Source organism: Thrips palmi, unplaced genomic scaffold, assembly GCF_012932325.1.
Source record: "Thrips palmi isolate BJ-2018 unplaced genomic scaffold, TpBJ-2018v1 HiC_scaffold_16, whole genome shotgun sequence".
Lineage (NCBI taxonomy): Eukaryota > Metazoa > Arthropoda > Insecta > Thysanoptera > Thripidae > Thrips > Thrips palmi.
This window is the reverse complement of record NW_023144625.1, coordinates 2,491,173-2,518,374: the sequence shown is the minus strand read 5'-3', so window position 1 is coordinate 2,518,374 and position 27,202 is coordinate 2,491,173. Positions and strand designations below refer to the sequence as shown.

General features: G+C 43.5%; 2 protein-coding genes across 2 annotated transcripts; one reads left to right on the top strand and one right to left on the bottom strand.

The window, feature by feature from the left end:
* Nucleotides 1-2,872: 2,872 nt before the first annotated feature.
* Nucleotides 2,873-3,796, bottom strand: LOC117642397 (dual specificity protein phosphatase 3-like). The gene is made up of 4 exons (XM_034380546.1): nucleotides 3,791-3,796; nucleotides 3,438-3,604; nucleotides 3,233-3,366; nucleotides 2,873-3,063 (listed from the first exon to the last, which is right to left on the bottom strand). The coding sequence occupies exons 1-4, from the start codon at nucleotides 3,794-3,796 to the stop codon at nucleotides 2,873-2,875; spliced, it is 498 nt and encodes a 165-aa protein (XP_034236437.1).
* A 6,944-nt stretch (nucleotides 3,797-10,740) lies between these two features.
* LOC117642396 (ubiquitin-conjugating enzyme E2-17 kDa-like) lies at nucleotides 10,741-12,228 on the top strand. The gene is made up of 5 exons (XM_034380545.1): nucleotides 10,741-10,788; nucleotides 10,922-11,065; nucleotides 11,147-11,226; nucleotides 11,317-11,642; nucleotides 12,170-12,228. Exons 1-5 carry the CDS (start codon nucleotides 10,741-10,743, stop codon nucleotides 12,226-12,228), a joined length of 657 nt encoding a protein of 218 aa, XP_034236436.1.
* Nucleotides 12,229-27,202: the final 14,974 nt, after the last annotated feature.

Below are 27,202 nucleotides of genomic sequence, written 5' to 3'. Positions count from 1 at the left end.
TTCCAACCTGCAGTATGCATCGTTTGCAGAGATCTTCACTAACACAAGGTATTTTAATGCATTCATGCTGTTGTCACCGAAAAGCAAAAGAGATGAGAGCTGGGCAACTTGTTAGAAGATTGGAATAAAATGAACAGACAGACAACATTATATTTCCTTTATTCAAGTAGGTTTTGCTTGGCCTGATAATCAAAGGATTTTGACTCTTTGTCTGCGCAATTCTGTTCAGTTTAGTCTTTGTTAGTATTCAGTTTAATAGTTATACTCCTTCCTACCTTCCTCCCCTCTTCTGCTTCTGCTTCTCATGCATAGAACTTATGTTTATTCATTGTACTTTTGCAGTAATTTATTCCCACACCTATTGACACCTCACAGCCTGCAGCCAGCCATGGCACGCATGAGAAGTTTCGCCTTGCCACAGGAGCCAAGCACATTGCCTGGGCTTGATCTAATTCTCAGAGATGCCAGATTCAGATGCTTGTGTTCTACTAGTTATTTTGAGGATTTTATCTATTCTGGGTCCACTGTGTCTGAAGATGGCTGTTTTGCAATACTTCTACTAAGTGGGAAATGCAAAGAATTCATGAGGCATTCAATCACTCCTTCACCTTCACCACTCCCTTCACAATGCAAGGTGCACCGGCTCAGTACTGGGTATGATTTAATGAGACAAAGCCTTGTTCAATATCCAACTTGACTTTCTTGAAATGATTTTTAATTGTCACTGTTTTGTCATTATAGGTCCATGTGATTTATACTGTGTGGGACGGAACAGTAAGTATTAATTTTTTCCTGAAAAACGTAATAAGTGTTCTTTTTATGGGAATTTCTTTTGATATCACAAAATCTATTACTTTGCAGTTCCTTATTTTGGCTTGGTTATTAATGGAGCAAATAACCGATCAAGGTTTCACTGCTGCTTTGACTTTACTGAAGTCTGTTCTAGAAGTAAAACATTTCAACACTATTGTTTGTCAGCTCGGCAGCAAAGAAGCAAATGCTTACAAAGCTGTATTTGCTCCAGTACATGTAACATTTTGTTTACATGATTTTGTTCAAGTAAGTGTTACATCAAAGGGATTATGTGCTTAACATGATGATATTGCTAACTCTGATCTTTTTAGAATGTAGGGAACTACATACGATCAGAAAACCTGAATCATCCACATTTGGTTGACATTGCCTCTCTTGTGTGTGCCTTGCCCATTTTGCCTTCTGATTTTCTACATTTTGGTCGGGCTTACATTCAACAACAAATGCAAAATTTTGAAGGACTTGCTGACCAGGCAAACATGTTATTGGAACATGTTCAGTCTAACTGGTTCAATGTGGTTGCTGATTTTTCAGTCAGCGGTGACAGCTACCGCACAAGTAACGTAAAGTAAGTAGAGAGCTCTTACTGCAACATTGTTTTTTTTCATAACTTATTGAGCTTAATTCCTTCTTCCTTGCAGTGAAACTGTACAAAGGAGGGTGCTACAAGACATGAACACCCATAAAACCAGCATTTATAGTTTAATTAGTAAGTATTGGGATGAAATGGAAGTTACTGTCCATCTTTCTTTTCTGAAGTTGTACAAAATGTAGATATTCTATGAACAGCTCCATAAGGTTGCCTGTCAGGACACTTTTTGCTATTCGTTCTGTACTCATTTTGCTTATAATTTGATGATGAAGGTAACAAGGGTTGAGTAATGTCCCTTGCTTGGTGTAATGTAGCAATAGGTGTTAAAACCAATTTTAAATACTGATGATGTTATGGCCCTCATCCATTTTTTATTTCATAATTAGTGTCTCACAATAAAATGGATCTCAAATCAAATACTCAATGGTTTCGGTTTTGCAAAAACTGAGCAGAATATCTTGCTACACAATTGTGTTGTAAAAAGAGACTCTTTTCTACTACCAGTGATGTATAATTGGCAACTTGTTTTATCTTACCATAGCACTCCTTAATGTTTTGGTGATGTGTGATACAGCACCAAACTTGAACCAATTACAGCTTACAACATCTCATTTGTTGTCAAGTGCAAAATAACTTGTTAAGTAAGAGTCGTTTGTTGAATGGCAAAAAATATCATCGGCTGAACTTATTTCCAGGACACATTGCTAGCGCTGCTGAACTGTCGGGAAGAGACATTCTGGAACTACAGCATGGCAGGAAGGTACAGCGAAGAAGGACAGTGTCGCTTTCGAATGAAAAAGAAATTGCTGTGCTGACAATGGCTTTAGTACATCCTTTTGGAAGTGCAATGACTGCTGTTATTAATCTCCTACATGCTACATCAACAGCAACTAGGCACATACTTTTAAATCAACTAGGTCAGTGATAATTTCATGCTACAAGTGTTTTTTTCTTCTTTTTTAAACCTTTATACCTCTTTTGTAACTAGAGATGTGTCCAGCCCTATTGTCTTGTAAGCCATCAGAAAGCTGTCCTTGTATAAATGACAGCATTAATAAAGCATTTACTGTCAGTAATGTGCTGGTTATCCTCTCGCAAAAAGTTTTTTATTATCACTATTTTACCTGAAATTCGAAGTTAGCGAACGTTCCCAATGCTCCCTCCCCGTCTCTTGGTATAAATCTCATTTACAAGCGTGTACAGAAAATCTTGTGGCTTAATTCACTGCATAAATTAAACTAAGCTTAATTAAATCACCAGTTACTGAATTGTAAATTATATTTCAAAATAAGTGCATTGCATAGAGCTTCTGTCACTCTCCTGACATATAGTATTTTAAAGGGTTTACATCTGACATATTTCAATGGTCTCCCTATCTAATTACATCCAAAATGCAACAAATGGAAGTGGTCAATTTGTTTTCTAGAGAGAGGAACATGGGAAGTAAATAGAGCGCTGTATACAATTTCAGCCACTTTTTAAACAGTTGTCAAGCATAGAAAGCTGGCTCAAAAACCCATCATTGGGACATATTTTTCTACGTGAGCAACACAATCTCAGAGCCATGGGTATCCTCAAGTGGACTTTCAAAGCAAGGTAAATGAGGGCGACCGTTGGTGATCGGGAGTATCCCTTCTCACAGTGAATTAGAACTTTTCCTGAAATCAAAAGGTGTTGCAATGAAAAGAAATATTGAATGCTGATTCAAAGAGCATTAGGAAAAGGTGGTGAAATACCTCCTGCTGTTATCGCACGGTCAATAAACTCTGCAGAACATGTGGAAGTAAGGACTGATGCTGCAAGAAGGGTCATCAATCAATGAAATACCTAAATAGTTGATTCCCACATCAGCATAGTAATGGGCATTCGTATCGACCATGCCAGGAACATTGCCCTCTGCAGCATTCATGATATGCGTGATTCCGAGACGTGCAAGGTAGGGTTTATTCAGAGCACAATTCCTATTTTAAAAAACAGAGTTGACAAACATGTACCCCAAAACTTCAAAAATAAACACAATATTACTTCTTACTTATCGCCAACATATAAGTTTGGAAACACTTCGTCGCAATCCAAGTTCAACATAGCTCGTCCAAAGAGACCAAGGGAAGTACCTTCATACCCAGGTAGGGCACAAAATGAAGGTCTGGTGCTGTTAATAATGAGTTTTAGCTGTTGGGCAGTGGTTTCCTCAGTTACCTGCAGAAAAATAAATGTTAGATTTACTTTCAAAAATGACTGATATCTCTTTGAATTTTTGTAAGAAGTGATGAGACTGTTGAAAAAGGGACATTTCAAAGTAGACTGTTGGAACAGAAGTAGCTTGGACTAGCTTAGATCATTTAAAAAAAAGTATGATAGTGTCAAATAAATTAGATTGGTTACACTCATGACAAAGAGAAATGAGTCACATGTGTAGATCCAAATTATTATTTTTAACCTGAGGAGCGTGTTAGAACGGTAACTTTTCGGAATGTAACTTTCCATTTGTTGAAGTTCCATATTTTTGAAAAATAGAGGGCTGCCTTTCTGTTTGCTTGCTTGCTTGAGCGGCAGGTGAGCGGGAGACCACGAAAAAAAAAAGGGGGGGGGGGAGCGGGGGGAGACGAGAGAAACCCTTCGCCAGAGAAAGAAGAAAAAAACGAAAACCGACGCTCTCCTGCGCGCGCAGAGAATCTTCTTCTTTTCCTTCTTCGTAATTCGTATTTCCTTTCTCTGCTGCTGCTTTCTCTCTTGGAGACTTTGTGACAGAAAAGAATATTAATCCACTCTAATCCTCTAATCCATTGTATCTAATAAGGTAAAAGCTTATCACCGATCATGGCGCAGGCTCTACCTAGTAAGTTCAACCATGGTTCAACACTTATTAGCAACAATGTTTGTTTCGGAGAAGGTACACGCCAAGTCCAAACATCCGCACCAGGGCTCTACCAAACCCCACCCGTTTTCATTGATAGTTTTAGCACGCGATGGTTAACGGGGGCTCGACCTTGTCTCGTCTTTTTCAATAGCGTTATTATTAAGAGAAGGCACATTGACAAACGCCCATTAACCTCAACCCTCTCTGTCCCAAAGACTGCTTCCTTCGTGCATTCACGTTTGATTGTCGTTGGCTTTAAAGAGTTAAACTATGTTTTTGTAGCAAAAGCTGTTTTCACGTTACCGGTAACGTTTTTTCTTGTACGTAGTTTTATTTTAATGCATTCTTGTTTTTATTTTATTTTTAGTTCAGCCCCAGCCTACTGACCAGGACTTGCGAGATGTCCGAGCTATTCATATACACATCAGCGTCTCCACCCCCGGTAAGTTTTGTATTTTACGTACAGCCTTTACATTAATAATTCATTTCCTTCACTGCCTCTCTCACAACAATTTTGCTCTGTAGATGGCTTTGCAAGAGTGGGAGCTCTGCTGCAGGGGCTTCTGACAGAAGGACCGCAGGTGGCAGCGGTGCAAGAACAACAGCCTGTCCCCATCCCGGAGCCACAGATGCCGACCAAGCTGATTCATATTGCAGCATCTGCCGCACCGACGGCGCAGACGCAACCCTGCCCTGCGGCCATCGGTTCCACGCATACTGCATAAGGCCATGGCTCCTCACGCACCGACGATGCGGAGATATGACCTGTGGAAGGCCCACCCAAGTTGGTGAAATGTCTGCACTATAAACATCATCATATCATCGAGACTGGTCTGGAAGTTGTACGGGCTCGTGACTCAATCACCCTGAGGATGAATTAGTTACGTGCTAGCTCATTGTAGTTCAGCAGGTGAGGCTTATCAGGAGAGCTACAGTCTAAGTTCAATTTAGCGTTAGCGATTAATGTTGTCCTGTTGACTGCTACCTATAACGAATACCGCGTAACCGTATGAAATTCGCGTAACTGTATGAAATTATAAGCACCTGTCACTAACACTAAATCGAGCTTATACTGTACCAGAAAAGGGTTTCGATCTGGGATCAGCTGTCCAACAGGCCCACCCCAACATTGGTGACAAAGTGGAGATTTCAATACCAAAATTTTTTCTTGACTTTGGTATTAAAATCTCAGCTTTGTCCTGAATTTTGGGTTTGGGGCCTTTGTTCAGGATTCCAAATTAGAGGGGCCCTTTTGGTTGGCGGTAGCTCTCCTGATAGCCTTTTTGTAGAACGCTAAAAACTGAGTCCTTCACACTTTTGATGTTAAACTGTCTGAATGATGTTAACTGGTCTGAAAGTTGTAGGCACTCGTGACCCAATCCTCAAGCAGGACTTCGTATTCTTCTAAGTTTTTTTTCTATCTAATTGTGTTTTATTTTTAACATGTAGTTAAATGTATGGAATTCTTTACTGTACCTGGAGAGCTACAGACCAGTTGTGACACCAGTCAGTACCCTTCCTAGCCCTGAGGCCTGTGTGCCCCGTGAACACCTGTGCCTGACCAACCAGCGTGCAGGATGTCCTCTCCGTATCGCTCTAGGACTAGGACAGTCATCAGTGGTCTGGAAGTTCCTAGAAGATGGTCTGTAAGTTTTATGGACTTGTGACCCAATCCTCAAGCAAGACTTCGTATTCTTCTAAGTTTTTTTTTTTTCTATCTAAATGTGTTTAATTTTTAACATGTAGTTGTATGTATGGAGTTCTTTACTGTACCTGGAGAGCTACAGACCAAGCTCGTTTCGTGACCAATCCTAAAGCGGGACTTTGTATTGTTTTAGTTTTTAGTTAGCTTTCTTTTCTAATGGTGTTCCATTTTTATTCATGCAGAGCATCTTGATTCATAATTTCCTGAGAGCAGTTGGACCAGGAGTGAGGTGATGTGAAGATTTTGTTTGACCTGTGATAATCGTGTAAAGTAAATTCATTATTAGTTTGAAGCCTGTGATAATCGCTTATAAGTAAATTCGGTACTAGTTTGACTTGTGATCTTAGAGTAAATTGAGTATTTGTTTGGCCTGTGATTTTGCGTTAAAAAAAAAATTAGTACTTGACTAGTCTGAGTAGGGCAGGATGCAAGGTAAACTGATATGATGGACGAGTGTTATTCGCGTTAAAATTTTACTTTTTGGGGGATGGGCTATTGAAATTGACTTTATCTGCAATTAATCGCGTACAATTTTGGTTGCACTTGGGGCTTCTGCCTCAATGCACCAAAATCTGTTGGTGAACTGGCTGAAAAAAATTGGAATTTTTTTTAGAAATTTCTTTTTGTTTTGGCGTGAAGCTGTGGAAACCCACTCACTCCTCGTCCAACTGTTCTCTAGGAATATATATTTTTAAAGTCTACTTAGTGGTATTGTATGCCTCTGGCATGTATGTGCTTTTTTTAATAAACCCTATTTTCATCAAAAATTTTTTGCCTGTCTTAGCCTACATCTTTTGACCAATTCCATGGCGATCTTGCCCAAGGTTTCCCTGCAAACCACACCTCAGCAAAGTAATTGATGATAGGGCTTTTGATACCATAAATTTCTCAACCACACCAGAAAGATGTGATTATATTTTCCATGCCTTTTTGTCTTTGAAACCGACTAAAACAATGTCATCCCTTCAATATCATTGGCCCTTTGACCCTTTTAGCTTTTCCCAGCTGGTTTGGAAACTTTTAAATCTCTTTCATGAAGGGTGGATTAGGTGGGTCCTTTCCCATAGAGTGCAGGGGGGAAAGGGGGAGAAATAAGTCACTTGTTGACTAGTGCTTTTTATTGGTCATAAGGTTGGATCTGAAGAAACAGTCAGGTGGAGCTTGTTAGCGAAAACAGCAGTTTGTTTTAGAGATGAAAGTGAATATTCAGTTTGCCAACTACGCCATTGTCAACGGAACAATCTTCAAGGCAATCTTAATGGAAAAAAGGGGAAACCACAAATATGCAAACAAAAGCATCACAAAAAAACTGGAAGCAGGCTTGAAGAGAGAGAGAGGGAGGGCATTTCAATGGTAGAGAATGACAAGAGTTCCACGGGATTAACTTCTTACAAACATAAAATCATGACAGTAATAAATTGCCATAAAAAATATGTCAGTCCTTGCGTCTTTCAAAAAGGGAATGAGAGGGGCAGAAGGTGTGACTTTCACGTTGAGTCCATGGTCTGAGGGGGACTTCCCCCGACCGGGCCAGCTCGGCAGCACCGCGTTGTCCTACAGTCCCGAACACCGCCCAAGTCTTCGGCGCCGAGAGGCGAACTCGTCGAGCACTGCGCGCCTCGCAGGTAGGCAGCCCATCGCCCGTTCGCGGTCTGGGGCAGAGTAGGCCCCCGTCTTCACCTGGTGCGTGGCAGGTCCGATGGCTGGTCTATCCGCTAGGCGCCACAGTCTCAGTCCCACGGACAGTTTCTGTAGACTGACGAGTTCTTTCGGCCGTGCGTGGTGCCCACCCCGTCCCCTGGAAGGTGCCAGGACACCCCGTCAAAAAGGCGTGCGCGTCCAGAAAGTCCCCCCCAAGTATGGCCTCCTCCTGGAGCGCCGGGTACGCCCCCCTGGTAAGGCGGAGGAGTCCCCGCCGAAGTCCACGGAAACCTAACGTGACCGCTGCACGCGGCGGCTCAGATCGGCCGTGGCTAGGGTGGGGCGACGTTTTTTGCGGCGTCGGCCGCTCCCCCGCGCCTCCGTCGCGCTCCTCCTGCTAGACCGGAATTGGCTTCGGTTTTGAGGAGGTGCGCGACGGGGGGGGCGGGGAGGGGCGGGGGAGCGCCCAAAGCTACTACCACCTCGCTTGCTGCACCTTGCTGCACCGGGTCAAAGTGCGCCTGCATAGCGCGTAGTCTGTGTATTTGAGGGATGGGTATGCAGCGACTGCACCAGGTCGGCGGCGCGGCCTTTGAGGGCCTGCAGCGGCGACGGCGCCCGGGGGTCCGGCTGCCAGTCGTGCGTGGCGCTCTCGGTCGCAGGGGCGGCGAGACAGGGCGGCGGCGGTTACTTCAAGTAAATCACGACCACCGACCGACTCGTTGACGGCAGCGTTGGAGTGGGGCGGCAGCACGCGTGGTGGTCGCAGTGCAGCTCGAAGCCGGCTTGGACATCCGCGTCAGCGGCAGGGACGCTGCCGTTTCGATGCGGCACGCGGTCCCCGTCGACGTCCACGTTCGACTCGATTAGTGGACACGAAGTCGGTCCCTCGAAGGCAGTCTGCATGGATGGCGCCCTTGAAGCAGGTGACGGTCAGCTCGGCACCTGCGATGGCAGCCGTCACGTAGCGAGGGCCGCGGAGCTCGGCGGAAGTGCCCGTCTCGGCAGACGTTGGGGGCAGACGCTGGGAGCAAGAGGCCGTGCCGTACCACCGTGAACTGGGAGCCCGGGGTCGAGCACGAAGCATCACTTCCCGGCGTCGAGGAGCCCGTCGGCAAACACGTGATACGGACGGGGGCGCCGAGGCTGGATGCTGCAGTGCCGGTCCGTGGTGCTGCTTGGGCGGTGGAGGCGACGGTAGCCGGTGTCGCGCCCGTCGACGCGGCTACTTGTCGTTTCCCCAACGACGGCCAGTGGAACCGGAGTCCCGGTTGCCAGTGCGGCTGTCCAACCGATCTCGGTCGTCCCCGGGGCTGCGAGCTGTTGGGGCAGTCACGAGGGAAGTGGCCGAGGCCGTTGCAAAGGAAGCTGCGAGCGCGGCCTCCGCGGCGGTCGTCTTGGCGGTCTCCTCGCTGGTCGTCCCGACGGTCGTCTCCGCGGAGGTCACGGCGGTCGTCGCAGCAGTCTCGTGGAGGCCCCGCCTTGGCCGCGCCAGGCTGCCGCAAGCTGCCGCATCTCCCGCAGCAGGTCCCGAAGCGGCCACCAGCGGCCGGCCCTCGTTGGCGGGCAGACGGATAGCGGCGACGCGCGCGTCGGCGTCCTGGTGGGCAGCTGCTGCAAAGGTGGAGGGCTCTTCTCTCACCTGCAGGGGGGCGTGCAGCGCAGCGCGGTCTCATGGCGGCACGCTGCTCCGCTTGGTCGACGGCCTCCAGCCACATGGCCGCAGCAACGGTGTCCGGGTCCCGGCGGCGGGTGTCACCTCGGGGTCGGCGAGGCCGGCGATGAAGGCCTCACGCGCCGTCGACTACAGTTGGTCCTCCGCAGAGGTGGGGTACGCATCGCGCACCAACCCCAGCACGGCGATGCCCTCCGTGGGCTTCGCTTCTGCTGGCGGTGCTCCAAGGACGCCTCGGCGACGCGGGCACGGGCGGCCGGCGCGTACCTCTCCTGCAGGGGGGCGTGCAGCGCAGCGTGGTCCTGGCGGCAGGGTCTGCAGCAGCGCCGCCGCGGGGCCGTGGAGTGCGCCGGGAAGGCGATGTCCCTTCTCGGCGTCAGTCCAGCCGAACTGCTCCTCCCGGGAGTGGCCGGCTGGTGAGACTACAGCCTAGATCTGCACAGCACTGCGCCACTGCCCCTCGCGCACTTGGACGCGGCGCACACCAAGTGCGCGAGAGGGAAGACAGTGATGTGCGGAATCACCATTCCACCAACGCCTCGCATCGCCGGGCGCGGGGTAGGCCGCCGTCTTCACACCAGTGTGTGGCGAGTTAGAGGGGTGGCCTACCCACCGGGCGTTCAGTCGCAGCCAAGCGGACGCGTGGATGGCTGCACGCGACGCCACAAATGCGTGCTGCCATTCCTAACACGCTATGCGTTGCTTGGTGCTGTACACCCCAATCCCACGCCGACTCGCGGATGTGTTGCTCAGTTCATTTGGAAGCATGGTGACCGTTGACTGCGGCGGCGCACTCGCTCGGGTTGTTTCGCACTGCGCCGAGACACTCGCTCGACTCGGTCGGCGGCGGGGCGGGCGGGGCGGCGGCGGGCCGCGGGCCAGCCAAGCCAGTGCGCGCCGCGCTCCCCTCCCCTTCCCTCCTCCTCCCTTTCCCCTCCACTCGCGACGCGCGACGCTGGCTTTGGTTTATCGACAGCCTCACTGACGGCGGCTAAACTACAGCCGTGACCATCGGAGACGTTGGCTTCAATATTTGTCCTTCACCTTTCTGCCTCCTTGCACCTTTCCACCGCAAACGCGGTTTCTTCATGAAAAGCCGTGGCCGCGACGTAGCCTCGAACCCAAAGCTCGTTTCGTCATTTCGTGTTTCGCTGTTGTAATAGTTTTAGAGCCTTCCCCATCCGTATCTTGTGAAACCCGTCCTTATTTATGTTACATAATTTGCTTAAAGCACATCGCTCCCACCGATAAACACTTTCCTACCAGTCTGGTCCTGGTCCCGGGTTGCCCAAAGACTTTGGTGTGGAGACTAAGGTTTTCGCGGGCTTTCTACCCACGGCGTCTTGGACAGCCGCCATTGTGGTGGTGGAGTGCTCCGAGCGAGGTTCCGTCCCTTCTCCGTTCCGTGTTGCCTTGTGTGCGCGTCCAAAATCATCCTGTTAGGTGTTAGCACCATGGATCACCCTAACATTGTACTCAGGGACGTCGCTGCTCTCGCAGCTGTAAGTAGCCACGATTCTGTGAAAACTTTTGTGAAAATCCTTATCCTTTAGACCCTTTTTCCAAGCATTCAGTCAGTATCTCCGGGAGTCCTGCAGTTCTTTGGAGTAAACTACTTTGTCCTCTGTCCTGCAGTGCGAGGATTTCGAGCTTCGCGACGCAACTAATCTGAAGAAGATTGTGGTAGCGATTCCGGGCTCTGTGGGGACACCGTATGAAACAGGGGTGTTTGAGGTTGAATTGCATATTCCTAGGAAGTACCCCTATGAAAGTCCTAAGGTAAGGTACATGTTTTCAAATATTTTCACTTTAGATTTAATAAGTGTAGTAGTTTATTAACAGTTTTTTCCCTTTTTTCAGTTTCTCTTCAAGACTATAATCTTTCACCCGAACATAGGACCAGAGGGTGTTGTCTGTGTTGATATGCTTGATGATAAATGGTTTGTATCAACGAATTTGATAATTTTGTTTCTGCATTCACAGTTATCTTCCACCCATGTTCCTGGTTTAATAAGTGCTTCACTTTTTAGGTACCCATCGTATACTTTGGAAACAGCCTGTCTCTGCATGCAGACTCTGATGAGAGACCCCAACCCAATGTCACCTTTAAATGTGGAAGCAGGCAGGATGATGAGGAGGGATCAAGAAATGTTTGAAAGAACAGTAGTGATGTGGACCAAGATTTTCGCTAAGGGTACACACAGCTACCCGGACTACGAAGAGAAACTCTCCATTATCAGTGCCCTGAATGGAGACATTGCTGAAGCACTGAGGGCCCTCACTTCACATTCTTGGGACCAGCATGAAGCTTCTCAGCGTGTAACAATCATTGACCCTGAGGATTGTAGTTCAGCAGGTGAGGCTTATCAGGAGAGCTACAGTCTAAGTTCAATTTAGCGTTAGCGATTAATGTTGTCCTGTTGACCGCTACCTATAACGAATACCGCGTAACCGTATGAAATTCGCGTAACCGTATGAAATTATAAGCACCTGTCACTAACACTAAATCGAGCTTATACTGTACCAGCAAAGGTCGATTTGGGATTAGCTGTCCAACAGGCCCACTCAACATTGGTGACAAAGTGGAGATTTCAATACCAGAATTTTCTTGACTTTGGTATTAAAATCTCAGCTTTGTCCTGAATGTTGGTTGGGCCTTTGTTCAGGATTCCAAATTAGATGGGCCTTTGTTGGCGGTAGCTCTCCTGATAAGCCTTTTTGTAGAACGCTCAAACTGAGTCCTTCACACTTTTGATGTTAAACTGTCTGAATGATGTTAACTGGTCTGAAAGTTGTAGGCACTCGTGACCCAATCCTCAAGCAGGACTTCGTATTCTTCTAAGTTTTTTTTCTATCTAATTGTGTTTTATTTTTAACATGTAGTTGTATGTATGGAGTTCTTTACTGTACCTGGAGAGCTACAGACCAAGCTCGATTCGTGACCCAATCCTCAAGCAGGACTTTGTATTGTTTTAGTTTTTAGTTAGCTTTCTTTTCTAATGGTGTTCCATTTTTATTCATGCAGAGCATCTTGATTCATAATTTCCTGAGAGCAGTTGGACCAGGAGTGAGGTGATGTGAAGATTTTGTTTGACCTGTGATAATCGTGTAAAGTAAATTCATTATTAGTTTGAAGCCTGTGATAATCGCTTATAAGTAAATTCGGTACTAGTTTGACTTGTGATCTTAGAGTAAATTGAGTATTTGTTTGGCCTGTGATGTTTGCGTTATTTAAAAAAATTAGTACTTGACTAGTCTGAGTAGGGCAGGCATGCAAGGTAAACTGATATGATGGACGAGTGTTATTCGCGTTCAAATTTACATTTTGGGGATGGGCTATTGAAATTGACTTTATCTGCAATTAATCGCTTACAAGTTTGGTTGCACTTGTGGGCTTCTGCCTCAATGCACCAAAATCTGTTGGTGAACTGGCTGCAAAAAATTGGAATATTTTTTTAGAAATTTCTGTTTGTTTTGGCGTGAAGCTGTGGAAACCCACTCACTCCTCGTCCAACTGTTCTCTAGGAATATATATTTTTAAAGTCTACATAGATGATATTGTATGCCTCTGGCATGTATGTGCTTGGTTTAATAAACCCTATTTTCATCTAAAATTTTGCCTGTCTTAGCCTAAATCTTTTGACCAATTCCAATGGCGAGTCTTGCCCAAGGCTTCCTGCAAACCACACCTCAGCAAAGTAATTGATGATAGGGCTTTTGATACCATGAATTTCTCAACCACACCAGAAAGATGTGATTATATTTTCCATGTCCTGTTGTCTTTGAAACCGACTCAAACAATGTCATCCCTTCAATATCATTGGCCCTTTGAGCTCTTAGCTTTTCCCAGCTGGTTTGGAAACTTTTAAATCTCTTTCATGAAGGGTGGATTAGGTGGGTCCTGTTCCCATACAGTGCAGTGGGGAAGGGTGAGAAATAAGTCACTTGTTGACTAGTGCTCTTTATTGGTCATAAGGTTGGATCTGAAGAAACAGTCAGGTGGAGCTTGTTAGCGAAAACAGCAGTGTGTGTCAGAGATGAAAGTGAATATTCAGTTTGCCAACTACGCCATTGTCAACGGAACAATCTTCAAGGCAATCTTAATGGAGAAAAGGGGAACCACAAATATGCAAACAAAAGCATCACAAAAACAACTGGAAGCAGGCTTGAAGAGAGGGAGGGCATTTCAATGGTAGAGAATGACAAGAGTTCCACGGGATCCCTAGTAGCACAGATCAGTCGACAGATTGCGGTCGACTGTCGGTGCCTCGACTTAAAATTGTCGATCGACTGTCGGCCCCGACGTTTCTCCGTCATCGAAATGGCCCAACTTCCGAGGTCGGACGACAGTCGGCGCCGATGATTTTTCGACATCGGAATCCGATGACATCTCGACATCACAAACTCGGCAGTCAAACAGCCCCCCCCCCCAAAAAAAAAAAAAAAAAAAATTAAATGCTTGAGTGATGTCGATGATCCGAGTGTTCCGAATTTCTTAGCACCCGTTGCCTCGCCGGAAGGACGCTTCAGCGCCCCCCGCCGGGAGGAGTTGAACCACGGTCCCGTAGCATCGTAGCGCGGACGCTTACCCGAGACTACCGGACTTTGAGGACGACGGCTGCGCGGCTCCGAGCACCTGCCCCGAGCGCGCCGCAGCGAGCTGCTGGCGCGCAGGGGTGGGGGTAGCGGCTCTCTACGTGCGGCGCTGCGCGCGGTGGAGGGGGGTACGGCGCCGCACCAACGCAAGCCACGCCAACATCGGGACTTAGAATTTTCACGCGTCTTTGGAGCGCTTGCACCGTAGCGCCGGCGGCTTGTGAGGATTCCGCAACTTTTTGTTTTACGCTGAGCGGACAGGCTTCACCATCTGCCCTACGTGGCGCGGACCACTCACGAAGTCCCCGAGAAGCGTCCGAGTACCCCTGTCTCTTAGAACGTTGAGTATAATCAACCCCTCGCTTCCTAGCGCAGCGGTTCTCGACTTTGGAGTCGCGAAAAAAAATTGTGGTGTCGCGGCGATGTAGCTGGGGTCGCCTGGGGTCGCGGCGGTTTCCCAGCTGGCCTACAGGCCGAGCAGTGCCGGGAACATCAATTCGCGGAAACTGGAAAACCCACTGCCTGTTTGTCGCTGCATGGAAGGTTGAAGGCCTGCCAGCGCCGTGAGCAAGCGGGAAAACCCTTCTTGGAAGTGTAGGTAGGGGACGGGGATCAACTCTTTTGAGGTAAGGACTCCTCCTCCACGACCACGGCCGGTCGCCACCGATTCATTATCGCTTGGTTGTCGGAAGCGCGATGGTCGGAGTTTCCTGAGATTTTCCGTATCGTGACAACATCAAGTTCGACAGCTTCTCGACAACGGCCAGTTGCCATCCAGTCGTTATCGTAGGGTTGTCGGGAGCGCGATAGTCGAAATTTTCACATCGCACTGGCATCGGCCCCGATGATTCCTCGACAACGGCCGTTCGTCTTCGACCGACTATCGCAGCGTTGTCGAGAGCGCGTTATCGGCGGGCCGATAGAATGGCGACATCGAGTCACCAAATGTCGACCGAGCGACAGTGCGACGACAGTCGCTCGACAAGCGAAATAACGTTATCGGCTATCGACGTGCCGATACAATTTCGACTGTCGATCGACAAGTCTGTGTTCCTAGGGATTAACTTCTTACAAACATAAAATCATGCCATTAGAGGAAACGTTCTTGAATGGTCACATATGCTCACGTCTCATACAGTGCAATTTTTATCTTTTTCTTGTTTCCTTGACAACTGGTTTTCTTTTGCGGTTGTCGTGTATACCAACAGCAAGCCTCAAGAAAACTAATTTAGCACGCAATACAAAGATAAGGCTATCTCTTATGGAGTTGTGATCACATAACTATTCAAATTTAAGAGAGGAAAGAGACTTCTGGAGTGCTGTTTCATTCTTTACAAAGAAGAAGAAAAGTCACAACTATTATGAAGATGTTACATGATCCATAATAAGATCCTGGGTAAACTACGTCGGGATTTAATTTCAAGCTGGCAGACCCTAGGCTGACGATTCAATTTAAATGAACATCCTGAGATAATACACTCTAAGATATGAATGAAGTCAAGTCACCTTAGTTGTGACAGGAACCAATTCAACTATCACCAGCAGCTATGATTCGTATCAATTGAAATTTTCATAATCCCAATAAAAGATGAGTTTCCGGAGTAGAAAGTGGTTGGTAGCATAATCATCACAATTTAGCTGCTGTTAAGGACCAGTCTTGCTTCTTGAGGATGTTGCAAGAGATAGGATGATGCAACTGAAACTGGCATTCGCTGCTTGAACTGACTGAAACAAATGATAAACTAATCAAACAAAGTCAGATAAAATTATCACAACATGCTAATCCCACTAAGTTCATCCGGAACATAATGTGGCAACCCACCTGGTGGAAGTACAGGGAATTTGAGCATTGTTAACAACATTCTCTATATAGGGAGCCTGCAATCCCTAAGTGAGCAACATGTCTTGAAGGAGAGTTCATCTCATGAGCAGCACCATCCTAATTATTCAACATACCTGACAACAGAAAAAAAATGAAAAGATACATTTCCAAGCCCCCAAAGACAGTGCCATCTATTTGGTTTCCTAGTTCTGACATGACGGGAGATATTTCCACAGTGAAGAATAAAATGCGACAACTTCAAAACAGAATCCAAAATTCTTATCAGAGAGGAGACTTTATGAAGAACACATGACCAAAACAGAGTACCTTTTTCTAAATAGTTATATACCCCTTATCAACAATGACACTGAAAGAGTGAAAATTTCAAAAACAAGTTATGCTGAGAGGCGCCATCAGGGAAAGGTAACTAAACTAATAAAAACATGATCTGCATACACTGATAATTTGTCATTTGACATGTTTATGAAATGGACAGTACATCAACAGGAAACCATTGAAAGTAAAAATCTCCAATCGTCTGGCTTGGGAGTGAAAGAGTTTGAAAAATTTGGAGGACAACACACTAGACTCACGTTTTGTAGGGGGGACAACATGCATCTAGCAGAAAACAGAAGAGTCTCAATGGTAGGTGCACAGCTCCCACAAACTTGTATGCATTCAGGAGTCCTCATAGTTAAAAGTTGAAAAGCAGACTCAACCCTGCACATGCTGCACCCACCAGAGACCAACTTGCAAAGCTCTGTAAAAAATAATTTACTAAGATGTCAAAAGACAGGAATGGGTAGAAATAAAATGATTAGGCAGATGGTACGAGCTGCTCCTACTCAAGCCAACTCAAACCCACCAAAAACATTTGAGACACAGCACTGCTTGAGGCCAAGTTAAATATGATGGCACATGCAATAGAAAAACAAACATAAATAACTTTGACGAAAGGAAAATGTCCTCCAGCCACCCAACAACAGCAAAATCCCACAACACAAAAGCCAACAATAAGTCTAAAAAAGAAAACTAAAAAACAACAACGACGAGATCAACTGCATCGAGCAGAGCTAGTCTGCTGATTGTTACATACACTCAAATACGCATAGATTCAACTTGTTGAGTTAAAAGCACAGCACAATGAAAGAGAGATAAGGGTAGTGACTCAACTCTGATCAGGAAAAGTCAAATTGAATACCTAGTGACAAGTTGCCTTGTGCGCCGAGAAGCATTACAAGGATGAAGTGGAAGCAGAGATTAATCAAAGGTAACAATCAATAAAATGGAGCAATCCCTTTACGCAATGCAAACCCCAAGTGGCTGAGAAGGAACTTCCTTACCACATTTAGTACACCAATGAATTTAACTCTACATCCAGCAGGCAGGGCATCTCATAACAAGTGAGGAAGGCAAACCCTCTAACTTAATAATTGAGAAAAGATAGATTTAAAATATGTGCATTTGTCCATCCTTCACATTAAGACTTGGCCCGGCTTTGATTCTGTAATGGTCAATACACTTGGAGCTCATGCGAACAGCATTTAGTGCTGTCTGTGCCAGTAATGAGAATTTCGTTTCAATGAGTTGTCTGTTGTATCAGAAAAAAAGACAATGTGGAATAAAAATGGGGAATGATTCGTAGCCTTAAAATTGAAACTCACCATGACATTCAGACAATGGAGACAGCAGAGCCAGAACGGGAGGCCAGCATTTTGTGGCAGAAGATGGAAACCAAGACCTGTTTCTCGCCACACAGATGTAGATGCCCTGTAGTACTTTTTGCCTCTGGATAGTGATTCTTCAAGATTCCAGTTTTCTATAGAATTCTAAGAATTGAGGATTTGAGACTTGCCAGTTTGCATCCTGATTTGAAAACATAGAAAAAAAATACAGCACTAAATGTCTAATTTGTTGAGTTTTAACTGAAAATAAAACAGAGGATCTCTAATAAGTACAGACACTTGTACTATGACATACTGCTGCTTATCTAATAACGTGTTTGAAAGAATACTACAAACAGCAAACCTGCTTATGGGCTGGTGCTTGCAGCCCAATTTCACCAGTATAAGGAGCTTAAAAACAGGAACTTCGATAACCCAGTATTGCTAATAGTCATTACATTCATAATTGAGGTTCAAAAAGGACATGATAAACAAAATACTCTAAAATTGATAAGGAAAAACCCTCTTATTTATTCAATGGAAAGACAACAAAATGCAAAGCACAGGTAACTATTCATCCGGATTACATTTTAACATCAAGAACCAACGATTATCCTTTTCTCACTGAATTATGTAAAAGAAAGTCACTCTTTATTGTAAGAACAAAACTTTTTTGTAAGCCACCTTATTAGTGCTTCTTAACACCTCTTAGCAGTTCATCGACTTTTTCCAGAAGTTTACACTTCCCAACGATTGGTCGGTGATTATTGACTACATGTGTAAACAATGCCCCTGACTGTGAAATAGGGTACTTGACATTACAAAATGGAGCAGGACACTGTAACTTGGCTTGAATGCTACGAGCCTTTTTGAGATTTCTATGATGGCCCTTCTTCACGTTGAGGCTGCTGCAGTCTGTTTCTGGGTCCATTGACTTTGGGAAACCTACCCGAATCAGGTTCTACAATAAGAAACACTGTTGTAAGTTGTAGTTCCTATGTCCTTAAAACCACTATGTTAATCAATAGATCTCAATACTGTACCGTAATTGTCTCATGAAAAAATGTGATGGAGCTAAGGCTTCTTGGTGTTTCAATGAACTTCCTGGCAAGAAATTTGTCTAATAGTTCTGGCATGAAAGCAGCAACAAAAATAGTCATGTCCAGATGAACTTGTTTTCGCCTATAAAAATAACAGGAGAAATTTTTTTTAAAAATTTATGATTAAGAGATTAAAGATTACTTCTCATAAGTTGTGTTGAGGTGGGATCTGTTGGAATGGACTCACAGGCATTGACATTTTGGTGCGTTAATACCCTCTGGAATCCATGAAACTGTTCCAAAATTTATGGCTTCAGCTATGTTCCAACCAGTGTTGAAACCACAGTGAGCTGTATTTGGATAAAGAATAATGGCGTCACCTGGGTTCTGAACAACCTAGGAGATAAAATTCCACCTTAATTTTACTGAAAAATTAATTCCATTCCCTCATCATATTCTGACATTGAGCACATACTACTTCGAACGGAATGAGGCGTTCCTCCAACCACTGAATAGATGGAAGAACTGTCTTGTGCCCCAAAATGTTCCAACATGAAGTGTTGCCAAGAGCAAGCCCACTCTTCCACAAATGATAATTCAACAACAGAGTAGCTCGAGGTGGAATCATAATCCTGCAATTAAGGTAAAAAGATTAACAGATAAAAGTCAACACCAAAAAGATACTGCTCGTCAACAGGTGTTACCTACCATATCTTTGGAGAGCCAAAATGCAAGTAATTAATGCTCCATAATAGTCCATCTTCTACATGTAGAGGAAAAAAGGAATTCTTGGTTCCCATATAGAAAAAAGGACAAGATAGTCCTTCATAATAATGACCGATGTTCAAAATGTTCTTAATAGTTGAAAGACTAAAACCTTGAGTTATTAAAATGGGTCCAGTATTTTTAAGTACAATACCATTTCCATAGAGAATACAATTCTTTTGTGAGGTACTTTGTCTTGGCATTGGTGCAGGGGTGCAATCAGGACATGGGCAAATGTCGGAAGAGATATCTAATATGGCACACTGCAACTCTAGTCTGTCCTCTTCATAAAGCTGACGTAACTTTTCCCCTTCCTTTAAAAAGCGGCTTTTCCTTTCATTGCAATCTGCAGGATCAATAGTGTAACGTGTTGAAGATTTCACAATATCACTAAAAAATTGAGCCACTAAAAGGTTGGTGTCAGTTTTGAGCTCCTGTGAACTAACGAAAAAGAAATTACAGAACACAACAGTACTTACATACGTTTAGCACCTGAAAATTTAATAGTTTAAAATGTACTGACCAGCATTCTTCCTGATTGAAGGAGTCAAGTCCAATATTTTTGAAGCGTTCAATATTATAAGTGCTAGCAGCTGAAAATTTACACTGATAAATATTTTCTGCTGCACCTTGTAAAACGATTTGTACTTCAACCTTCTCCAAGTTCTTTGTCACTTGCTCCAATATAACAGAGGTCGGCGTTTGTCGGGGAGTCGATGGATCAACAACAACCTGCAAACAGTGTATGAAGATAAAAAAGACAACCGAGAGCACCAAAAGCTGATGCTGATGGAGCTCTTTTCCAAGCCCATGTAACGGGTTTGTTTACGTTTTTTTGCCGACGAGCCAGCGAATTTGTGTGGCCGATATTTTGTATTTTGGCGACTGTGTTCCATGAAGAATGTTGCAAGGAATGTAACACCGTGACCAAAATGTAAATTATCACCTGCACAAATGCGCTGGCTCGTCGGCTACATAAATAAACAAAGCTTGGACGGTCTATTAGGTTATGCTAGGTTAAGCATCATTTCGTAAATTACCTTGAAGAAACCACTATCCCATCCAACTCTGTTTTTTTCATGTTTCGTAATGAATGCTTCAAATGACAGAAGGTCAGAGCCTGTGCAAGTGATGACATCGACATTAGTCCCCTTCATTTTCTTCAGAGATGTGACACCTTTGATGCACCGACAGCGCCGCGCCACCACTGCCACTTACACCACACCACACCGCCTTGGTTTGGTTTGGTTCTCTCGCGGCTTGACTGCAAAGAGGCGCGGCAGTTCAAACGGCGCTGGAGGGTCGGGACACGTTTTAACACTTTTATTCGAACCTTTGATGGAAATATGAGAAGAGTTAATGTTACTGAGTACTTTCTAAGAGCTGGGGAACGACCTTTCGACATAGATCTGGTTAAAAATCATCAAGGTTTTTAAATATTGCTAGTTTTGAGCGTATACTGGCGTCGTCTGCTGATCTCAGTACGTGAAATTGTCATACTTTCGTACCGCCATATTTCGCGTAATGACGAGCCCTGAGGCGTCAGCCAGCAGACCGCGCAAGAACTATGACCTTCTCTTCTACAGTTGAAATTTATTTAAAGAAAATCCCAAACTCGTGTTGAGAGATTTCATGACGCACTCACACACTCTTATCGGGAAGAGCAAGAGAAAGCTTTTCTGAGTGCATGTGGCAGCGGCGGGGGAACAGAGCAACTTGGCGTCGACAAAGCAGAAATCAAAGTGCCCTTAACCTGACGATCTTGACAAAGTGAAGAGCAAGGAGCAAAGTGTCTTGTTGCACTCGTTGTGATTCGGGAGTTTCCTCTGCACTGCCAATGTTTGTTCATTTTTTCTTTCTTGTGTTTAGTTTCAGTTACGCCTAGAACTACAACGCAATCATTTTTCCCCTGATGTTTTTAATATCTTAGTGTGTAGTCAACATTTGAATTGTTTGTTTTTCTCTTTCAGACTACAATGTCAGAAGAGACATCATTCGGAAAAACAAACTTTTAGAAATGACCATGTGTACAACACGACAATCCTCTGGATTTCAAATAATTTCCAATCTGAAAAGAAATGGACACTGTTGAACAAGTCAGCAGCTCGATAGAGGTAAATGCTAGCATATTATCTATCTCAGTAAGAGAGGTTGACTTCCTGCCGTCTTTATCCTGTTCCTTATTGCTCAGGTTCAAGAACATGATTTGCTGGGTGTTAAGTCCGAAGTAGAGGAATACAAGTATTTGCAACATGATGAGGAAAGAGATTTCTCAGGAAATTTGTCTCATATGAAAAGCAAGTTGACTTTAACTTGCATTATGCTCAACTGTCTTTTGCAGTGCAGGCAAATAATTGTCTTGAATTCAGATCCCGACTCTCAGCTGATACTACGTCTTGTGGAATGCCCATTTTGCCTGTGGGAGTGCAAAAACTGTCCAGACCGCCTTCTGCAACTTCTTGATCATGCCCAACAAATTCACAGAGCATCATTAAATACAATAGCTGCATTCATCTTGGAAAAATATCCGCAACTTATAAGTTTCATGTTAAATGAATACTCTAAACAATTACAAGCTCCCTGACATAAAACTCGAAAGGTTTTTCTTTAAAAAAGGGTCCATATTAAATATTTTTTATGAAAAAGAGGTCATCTGTGTGCAGGGGGTTTTATTAGATGTTTTGATGAAAGAGGCAATCCAACTTCAACCTATTTTAGTCAGGCAGTTTTTCCCTGACACAAAAAGCAAAGTTCCCTGACATGTTAGCAGGTGACACATGTTTAACTCAGTAAATACTTAACACGCAATTGTAATGTAATATTTTTTGAATAGGTATGGTTTTGGCAAGAAACAAATGTTAGACGCTTTTTTCTGGTATTTAGACCAATGGATACAGCCCTGCTCCCCTGAGCTCAAAACCCAAGTTGAATACCCATAGATTGTACTATACAAGCATTATTTTTCTCTGTACTTAAGTTGTTACCTGACTGCAGGCCTGATGGTGAGCAACTTTTCCACTAGGGAAAGTACTAGTGCTACAAATATCAAAGCAAATTAGATCTTTCTGTTTGTGTTCATCTTGTGCTGCTGCCCGCTGGAGCGAACTGTTGCCTCCTACAAGAGCTCCTTGTGTAAATAGAAACCTATTCCCTTTCTGTTTACAGAAACTTTAATTGAATTCATGTCTCAAGTTGATGACATCATCTAGACACAAAGATGGCTTTGCCACCCTCCTTGGGAGGTTGATGAAGTATTTTGTATTTAATTTAATCCTTAGACTTTGCTCTAATCGAATTTAGTTCAAGGTGTTTATTCTCTTATAATCTTCTTTATTTTATGGTTTGTTTTGAACTGTGTCTTAGTAATCATTTAGAAATGTTTATTCTGGACACAATCTCCTCAACTGAAAAGGATTTTTTTCCATGAACCATCGCATGACTGATTTTAAGAGGAGCTTGTTACTCATGTCAAATCTATCTTTCCTCGATTCATGTAGAGCGTATTGTATCAAGAGCACTCCACTAACATGTCAGTCCATTTAAAGATATGTTATTTTTGTAAATGAAAATCCTGTAGGAAACAATCTTGTAAACTATATTCACAGTTATCCTGCCAGTATAAATCAAGGAGTTTTAACTGCCACCATAAACATGTTCAAAACCAACTTAAAAATACCTCATAGAAAGATATCTACAGATGTGATATGAAATTGCCAAAACACCAGAAGGGGAAAGAAAAATAAATTACAGGCTTTAAAAAAGAACTGAAAAAGTGGCTACTAGCAAATGAATTGTTTGAATTGGAGGAGTTTTGGGCATGGGATGGCAAAAAATGATGTTGTAAGAAATTATGTTGTTCCATTATTTTACAGCGTTGTGACTGCTGTCCTTGGAAATTTGACCTACATTGTGTGAGGTTCTTCGTTAATGTGCACTCTCTGAAGTGATCTCTGTGTAGTCACATCTTAGTTGATCAATCAAATAAATAAACTAAACTATACATCTGTGACATGCCTTCTAAACTTTGACTCATGCAAATGTTACTGTTATTCTTGCAAGAATATATATAGAATACAATACAGACTTACTGCTCGTATGGGGCCTATAGATATTGTGTCCTGTCCTTGTTGCATCTATAAGATCACTAATAAATTCAAGCGCACTTAGAACAGAGTTATGAAAGGAGTAGTGCAAGTCATATCCTGAGCTGTTAAATGAGGCATTTGCTGATTTGCCTCCTAGACTTATTGCAGTCATAAATAAGTAAGTATTGTAAGTGCTAGATTTATGCTCTATGAAACTTTTCCCTGTCAAGTCACAGGTGGAATAGGAGTGTGCCTGGTCCTTATATTTGTAAAATATCGTAGACTTGCAATTGTTTTTGCAGTAACACACCAATTTGTACATGTTTTTTTTTTTTTTTCAAGGAAAATTTTGACTTCCTGTACAACAACTTGAAATTTAATGAAGATGCATTGCACTTGAGATTTATTTCAGAACAAACAATTCGATGAGCTGTTACAAGAACAAAGCACGCTAAGGGTATGTCTGTAGTCATGTCCAAATCAGTTAATGGAGCCAGGACAAACACATCAAAATTCCACTAAATGTCATCTGCAAACGAAAAAGGTTCTACATAGCTTTCTTAAATGTGGAATGATTTTGAACAAAGTAAAAAGAAACTGGACTCAAATTTTAAAACTTAACTGATCAAACTTGGCACAGTATTGTTTGAACAATTAAATGATGACAACAGCCTTTGAAAACACATTAACTAACATGCATTTCACATACCAGACAAATATTAACTTAATGTTGTGCAAGCACGTGGACAATAACAATGCTAGACATAAACACAGCATGGGACACAAAAATGATAAAGAATGGGAATTACAGTTCAAAGACAACACTGATACAATAAGAAAGAAGATAAAATAAAGTGATGAATTTTTGTGAGATGTATCTTTTCTGTTATGCTTTGAGCTATGTCTTTAGCTGCTCACTTCAAAAATATTAATGTATTAATGAAAATAATTGTTAACACCATGGCTCAGCACTTACTTAAATTTACTAGGTTCGGTAACATAATATATTAATTGAAATTTTTAGGTCTCATTGACAAAGGTACAACAAATGTGCTCAAATTCAGTCTTAATGTCTAAGGCGAGAGAGTCTTTTTCATCAGGTGACAGACTTTTGAGAATGGCAAATTGATTGGAACGAGGCTTTAAGTTGTTCAGCCATACAACATCTTTGTATGTTGTTTCAGGGACAGGGAGAAGTTCACTGAAAGACACTGGAAATCTTATGCCACAAAGGTAGACCACCTTGTACTTTCTGAATGCTTCCTTTGCTTCCTGCTGAAATTTTTCTAGGCACAGCATTTTTCCATTTTCATCCTCATCAAGAGGTGTTTCCATGGACCTACCATAGAACCAGAAAAGCAGTTAAGTTGGGAGGAACTGTGGGAACCAAACACTATTGTACGGTCAGGATAAAATAATAATAATAATAATAAAACCTTACTCATTTGAAAAGAAATGACATGCAGGCAATACTGTGTAGTTGTAGTCTTTAAGACTCCTTAAAACACTGTCTACAACTTCCAGATGATACTTAAATGCCTTAGGGTTGACTCCATTCTTTGGATCAGTTTCATCTACCACAGCATGGAATTCATTGCAGAGTTGGACACTGTGGTGCAAAGCCCAATGCTCTTTACGATTAACTCTGCAAGCATTATCATCCAGATTCACGCCACAGTAAGTGCACCACATATAAGACTTCATTAATTTCTTTCTTTTGGTAGGCCTGTGCAGTAGTGAAACTTTGGAAGAGAATTCTGGAGTAGAGGCTAGAGTGGATGCTGGTTTTTCAGGATCCATGCAACAACCCTGTGACAACAATTTAAAAAAGTAGAAAACAAATAAATACTCAATTGGTATAAAATAATAGAAGGCTCTTTACAAAGCGCAATGTCGAAATTTGTCTGGGGACATCCTCAACCTCTCAAAAGTCAAGTGCTCTCATAATTTCATGTAATGTACAGAGTTCCATAACTTCGAGTAATCACATCAAGCCTTCAACCACTATATAATACTTGTATCACATTAATGGATTCCTTGCGAAGCAAAGAGCATTAAACATTTCACCTCACCGAACAGGATTCTAACACTTGTTCATTCTAATGCCCATTAGAACAAGTTAGTAAGGGGCAAAGAACAAGTAAAAAGGTGCATCACACAGTAATGTTATCAGAGAGACCACAATCAAAACATTCCTTACCAGCTGCCAGTCTTTGATGCTGAATAAATTCTTAGTCCTGCTTCCTAGGTGTAAGTCGTAAATCCATGTCAGTTCAGCATCGCCATCAATTGGTTTCAAAGTACGCACATAGACACAGAATTGAGATGGGCCATTTGAGACAGATCTCCAACATTTAAGGGAAGGTGAGTTTGAAAAATTGGCCAAACTAATAGGACCTCCCAAGTACAAATCTTCAAATGCTGGTGATCTCAGATATCGGTGTCCAGTCAGGCACTGAGTTGGAGATGGAGCTTTAACCAGCCAGCCAAGAACAGTAAATGAGTTTTCTGTTAAGGACCTAAGAAGAATGAAACAGAAAAGGTATGAGCAAACAAAAATGTTAAAGATGAAAGCAGGAAACCTTGAGGGAAAATAAGTTACTCACAACTTCTTGCCTAGATCATTACGGACTCTTAAGCCCCATCCAGCGTCACCATCACACTTGTAGGCCATAAAAATTAGACTAGCACGGCACCACATCTTTCTCACGTCTCCTTTGAGTTTCAAAAACTCTTCAGAATCCATTTCTTTCCCCCACTGACCACTGGGGGCGGCTGTGCACTTGCGAAGTGGCATATCCAATAAATGATGTGCCAAGGTATTTTCATAACGCCACAGCTCATCTAACTGCTTCGCACTCATTTCGTGGCCACGAACCTGGAACATCCAGAACAATGCACAAAGAAAAAGTTGTTAAAACATGACCTGCTGGCGGTGAAGATAGTAGTCAAAAAGTAAACACTTACGCATGACATTTTCAGTCAATAAATGAACCCTAAACGTCAATCGTTATTCACCCGCGAAGTGCGAATAACGTGCTCATGACTGCGGCTGAGCACTCAGGCAGCGGTATTTTGAGTGCACCCGCGCACTCGAAAGCTGAGATTGAAGGGCTGCTGAAGCAGAGAGCTGGTGGAGCCGCTTAACCACCACTTTGAGACAAACTGACTTACTTGAGCGTCGTAATCGCAGCGCCAGCCAACGGTGCGATTTTTTTTAATTGCTTGCTCAATTGTTTGACCACATAACTGAACCCCTCAAGGAGCCATTTACAAAAATGGCTATTTCGTGTGCCCACCAGCTTCGGCGGAGCGCGGAGTAGCGTTGTGTACAACCTAACCTGCACTCTTGACAAGTTTGCTTATTTTCGTTTTGGTTTGACTACAGCCTCCTTTTCAATTTATCAAGAAAAACCGCCGCCACCTGCCGCGATTCATAAGTCCCTACTGGTAAATTAATAATAAAATTAGACAACACAGCACCAGGTCGGGCCCAGTTTGAACCGCCGCGCGCCCACCAGAAGTTTTTGTTTTTCCTTGGAGTTGCGGGGACGAGAGAAGTGTGCGTCGACGAGTCCCCACCACCATCAACGCGCCGGGCGAGCGGACGGGGGGAAGGAGGGGGGAGCGAGCACGGGCTGCTAGCTGGCTGCAGACGAGAGGTTAGGTGTCTACTAAGTACCAACAAGGTTCTCATAGAAGCTTTGGCGAGTGTGTGAGGCTACAATTTACTTCACACTGGAGCCACTGGAGGGCGCTGCTGGATTCATCGATGTCTTTGAGGTCGAGTGCTGAATCGATCCATCGATTTGTTTTATAAAATGTGTGTTGCAGTTAATATACAATTTTAAAAAAATATATTTAATTTTTATTTAATGTTTGGGTGTTGCCTTTTGAAAAAAAGTAAAAACTTGAAGTAAAAAACTTAAAAAAAATTAAAAAAA

What these genes read in the sequence shown, in the direction of transcription:
- LOC117642397 (XM_034380546.1), bottom strand. An exon ending in AACTTATATGTTGGCGATAA is followed by an intron (nt 3,367 to 3,437) that starts GTAAGAAGTAAT and finishes TTTTTAAAATAG; the next exon opens with GAATTGTGCTCTGAATAAAC. An exon ending in TGTGGGAATCAACTATTTAG is followed by an intron (nt 3,064 to 3,232) that starts GTATTTCATTGA and finishes TTTTGATTTCAG; the next exon opens with GAAAAGTTCTAATTCACTGT.
- LOC117642396 (XM_034380545.1), top strand. Translation starts at nt 10,741, where the DNA reads ATGGATCACCCTAACATTGTACTCAGGGACGTCGCTGCTCTCGCAGCT. An exon ending in ACCCCTATGAAAGTCCTAAG is followed by an intron (nt 11,066 to 11,146) that starts GTAAGGTACATG and finishes CCCTTTTTTCAG; the next exon opens with TTTCTCTTCAAGACTATAAT. An exon ending in GATATGCTTGATGATAAATG is followed by an intron (nt 11,227 to 11,316) that starts GTTTGTATCAAC and finishes TTCACTTTTTAG; the next exon opens with GTACCCATCGTATACTTTGG.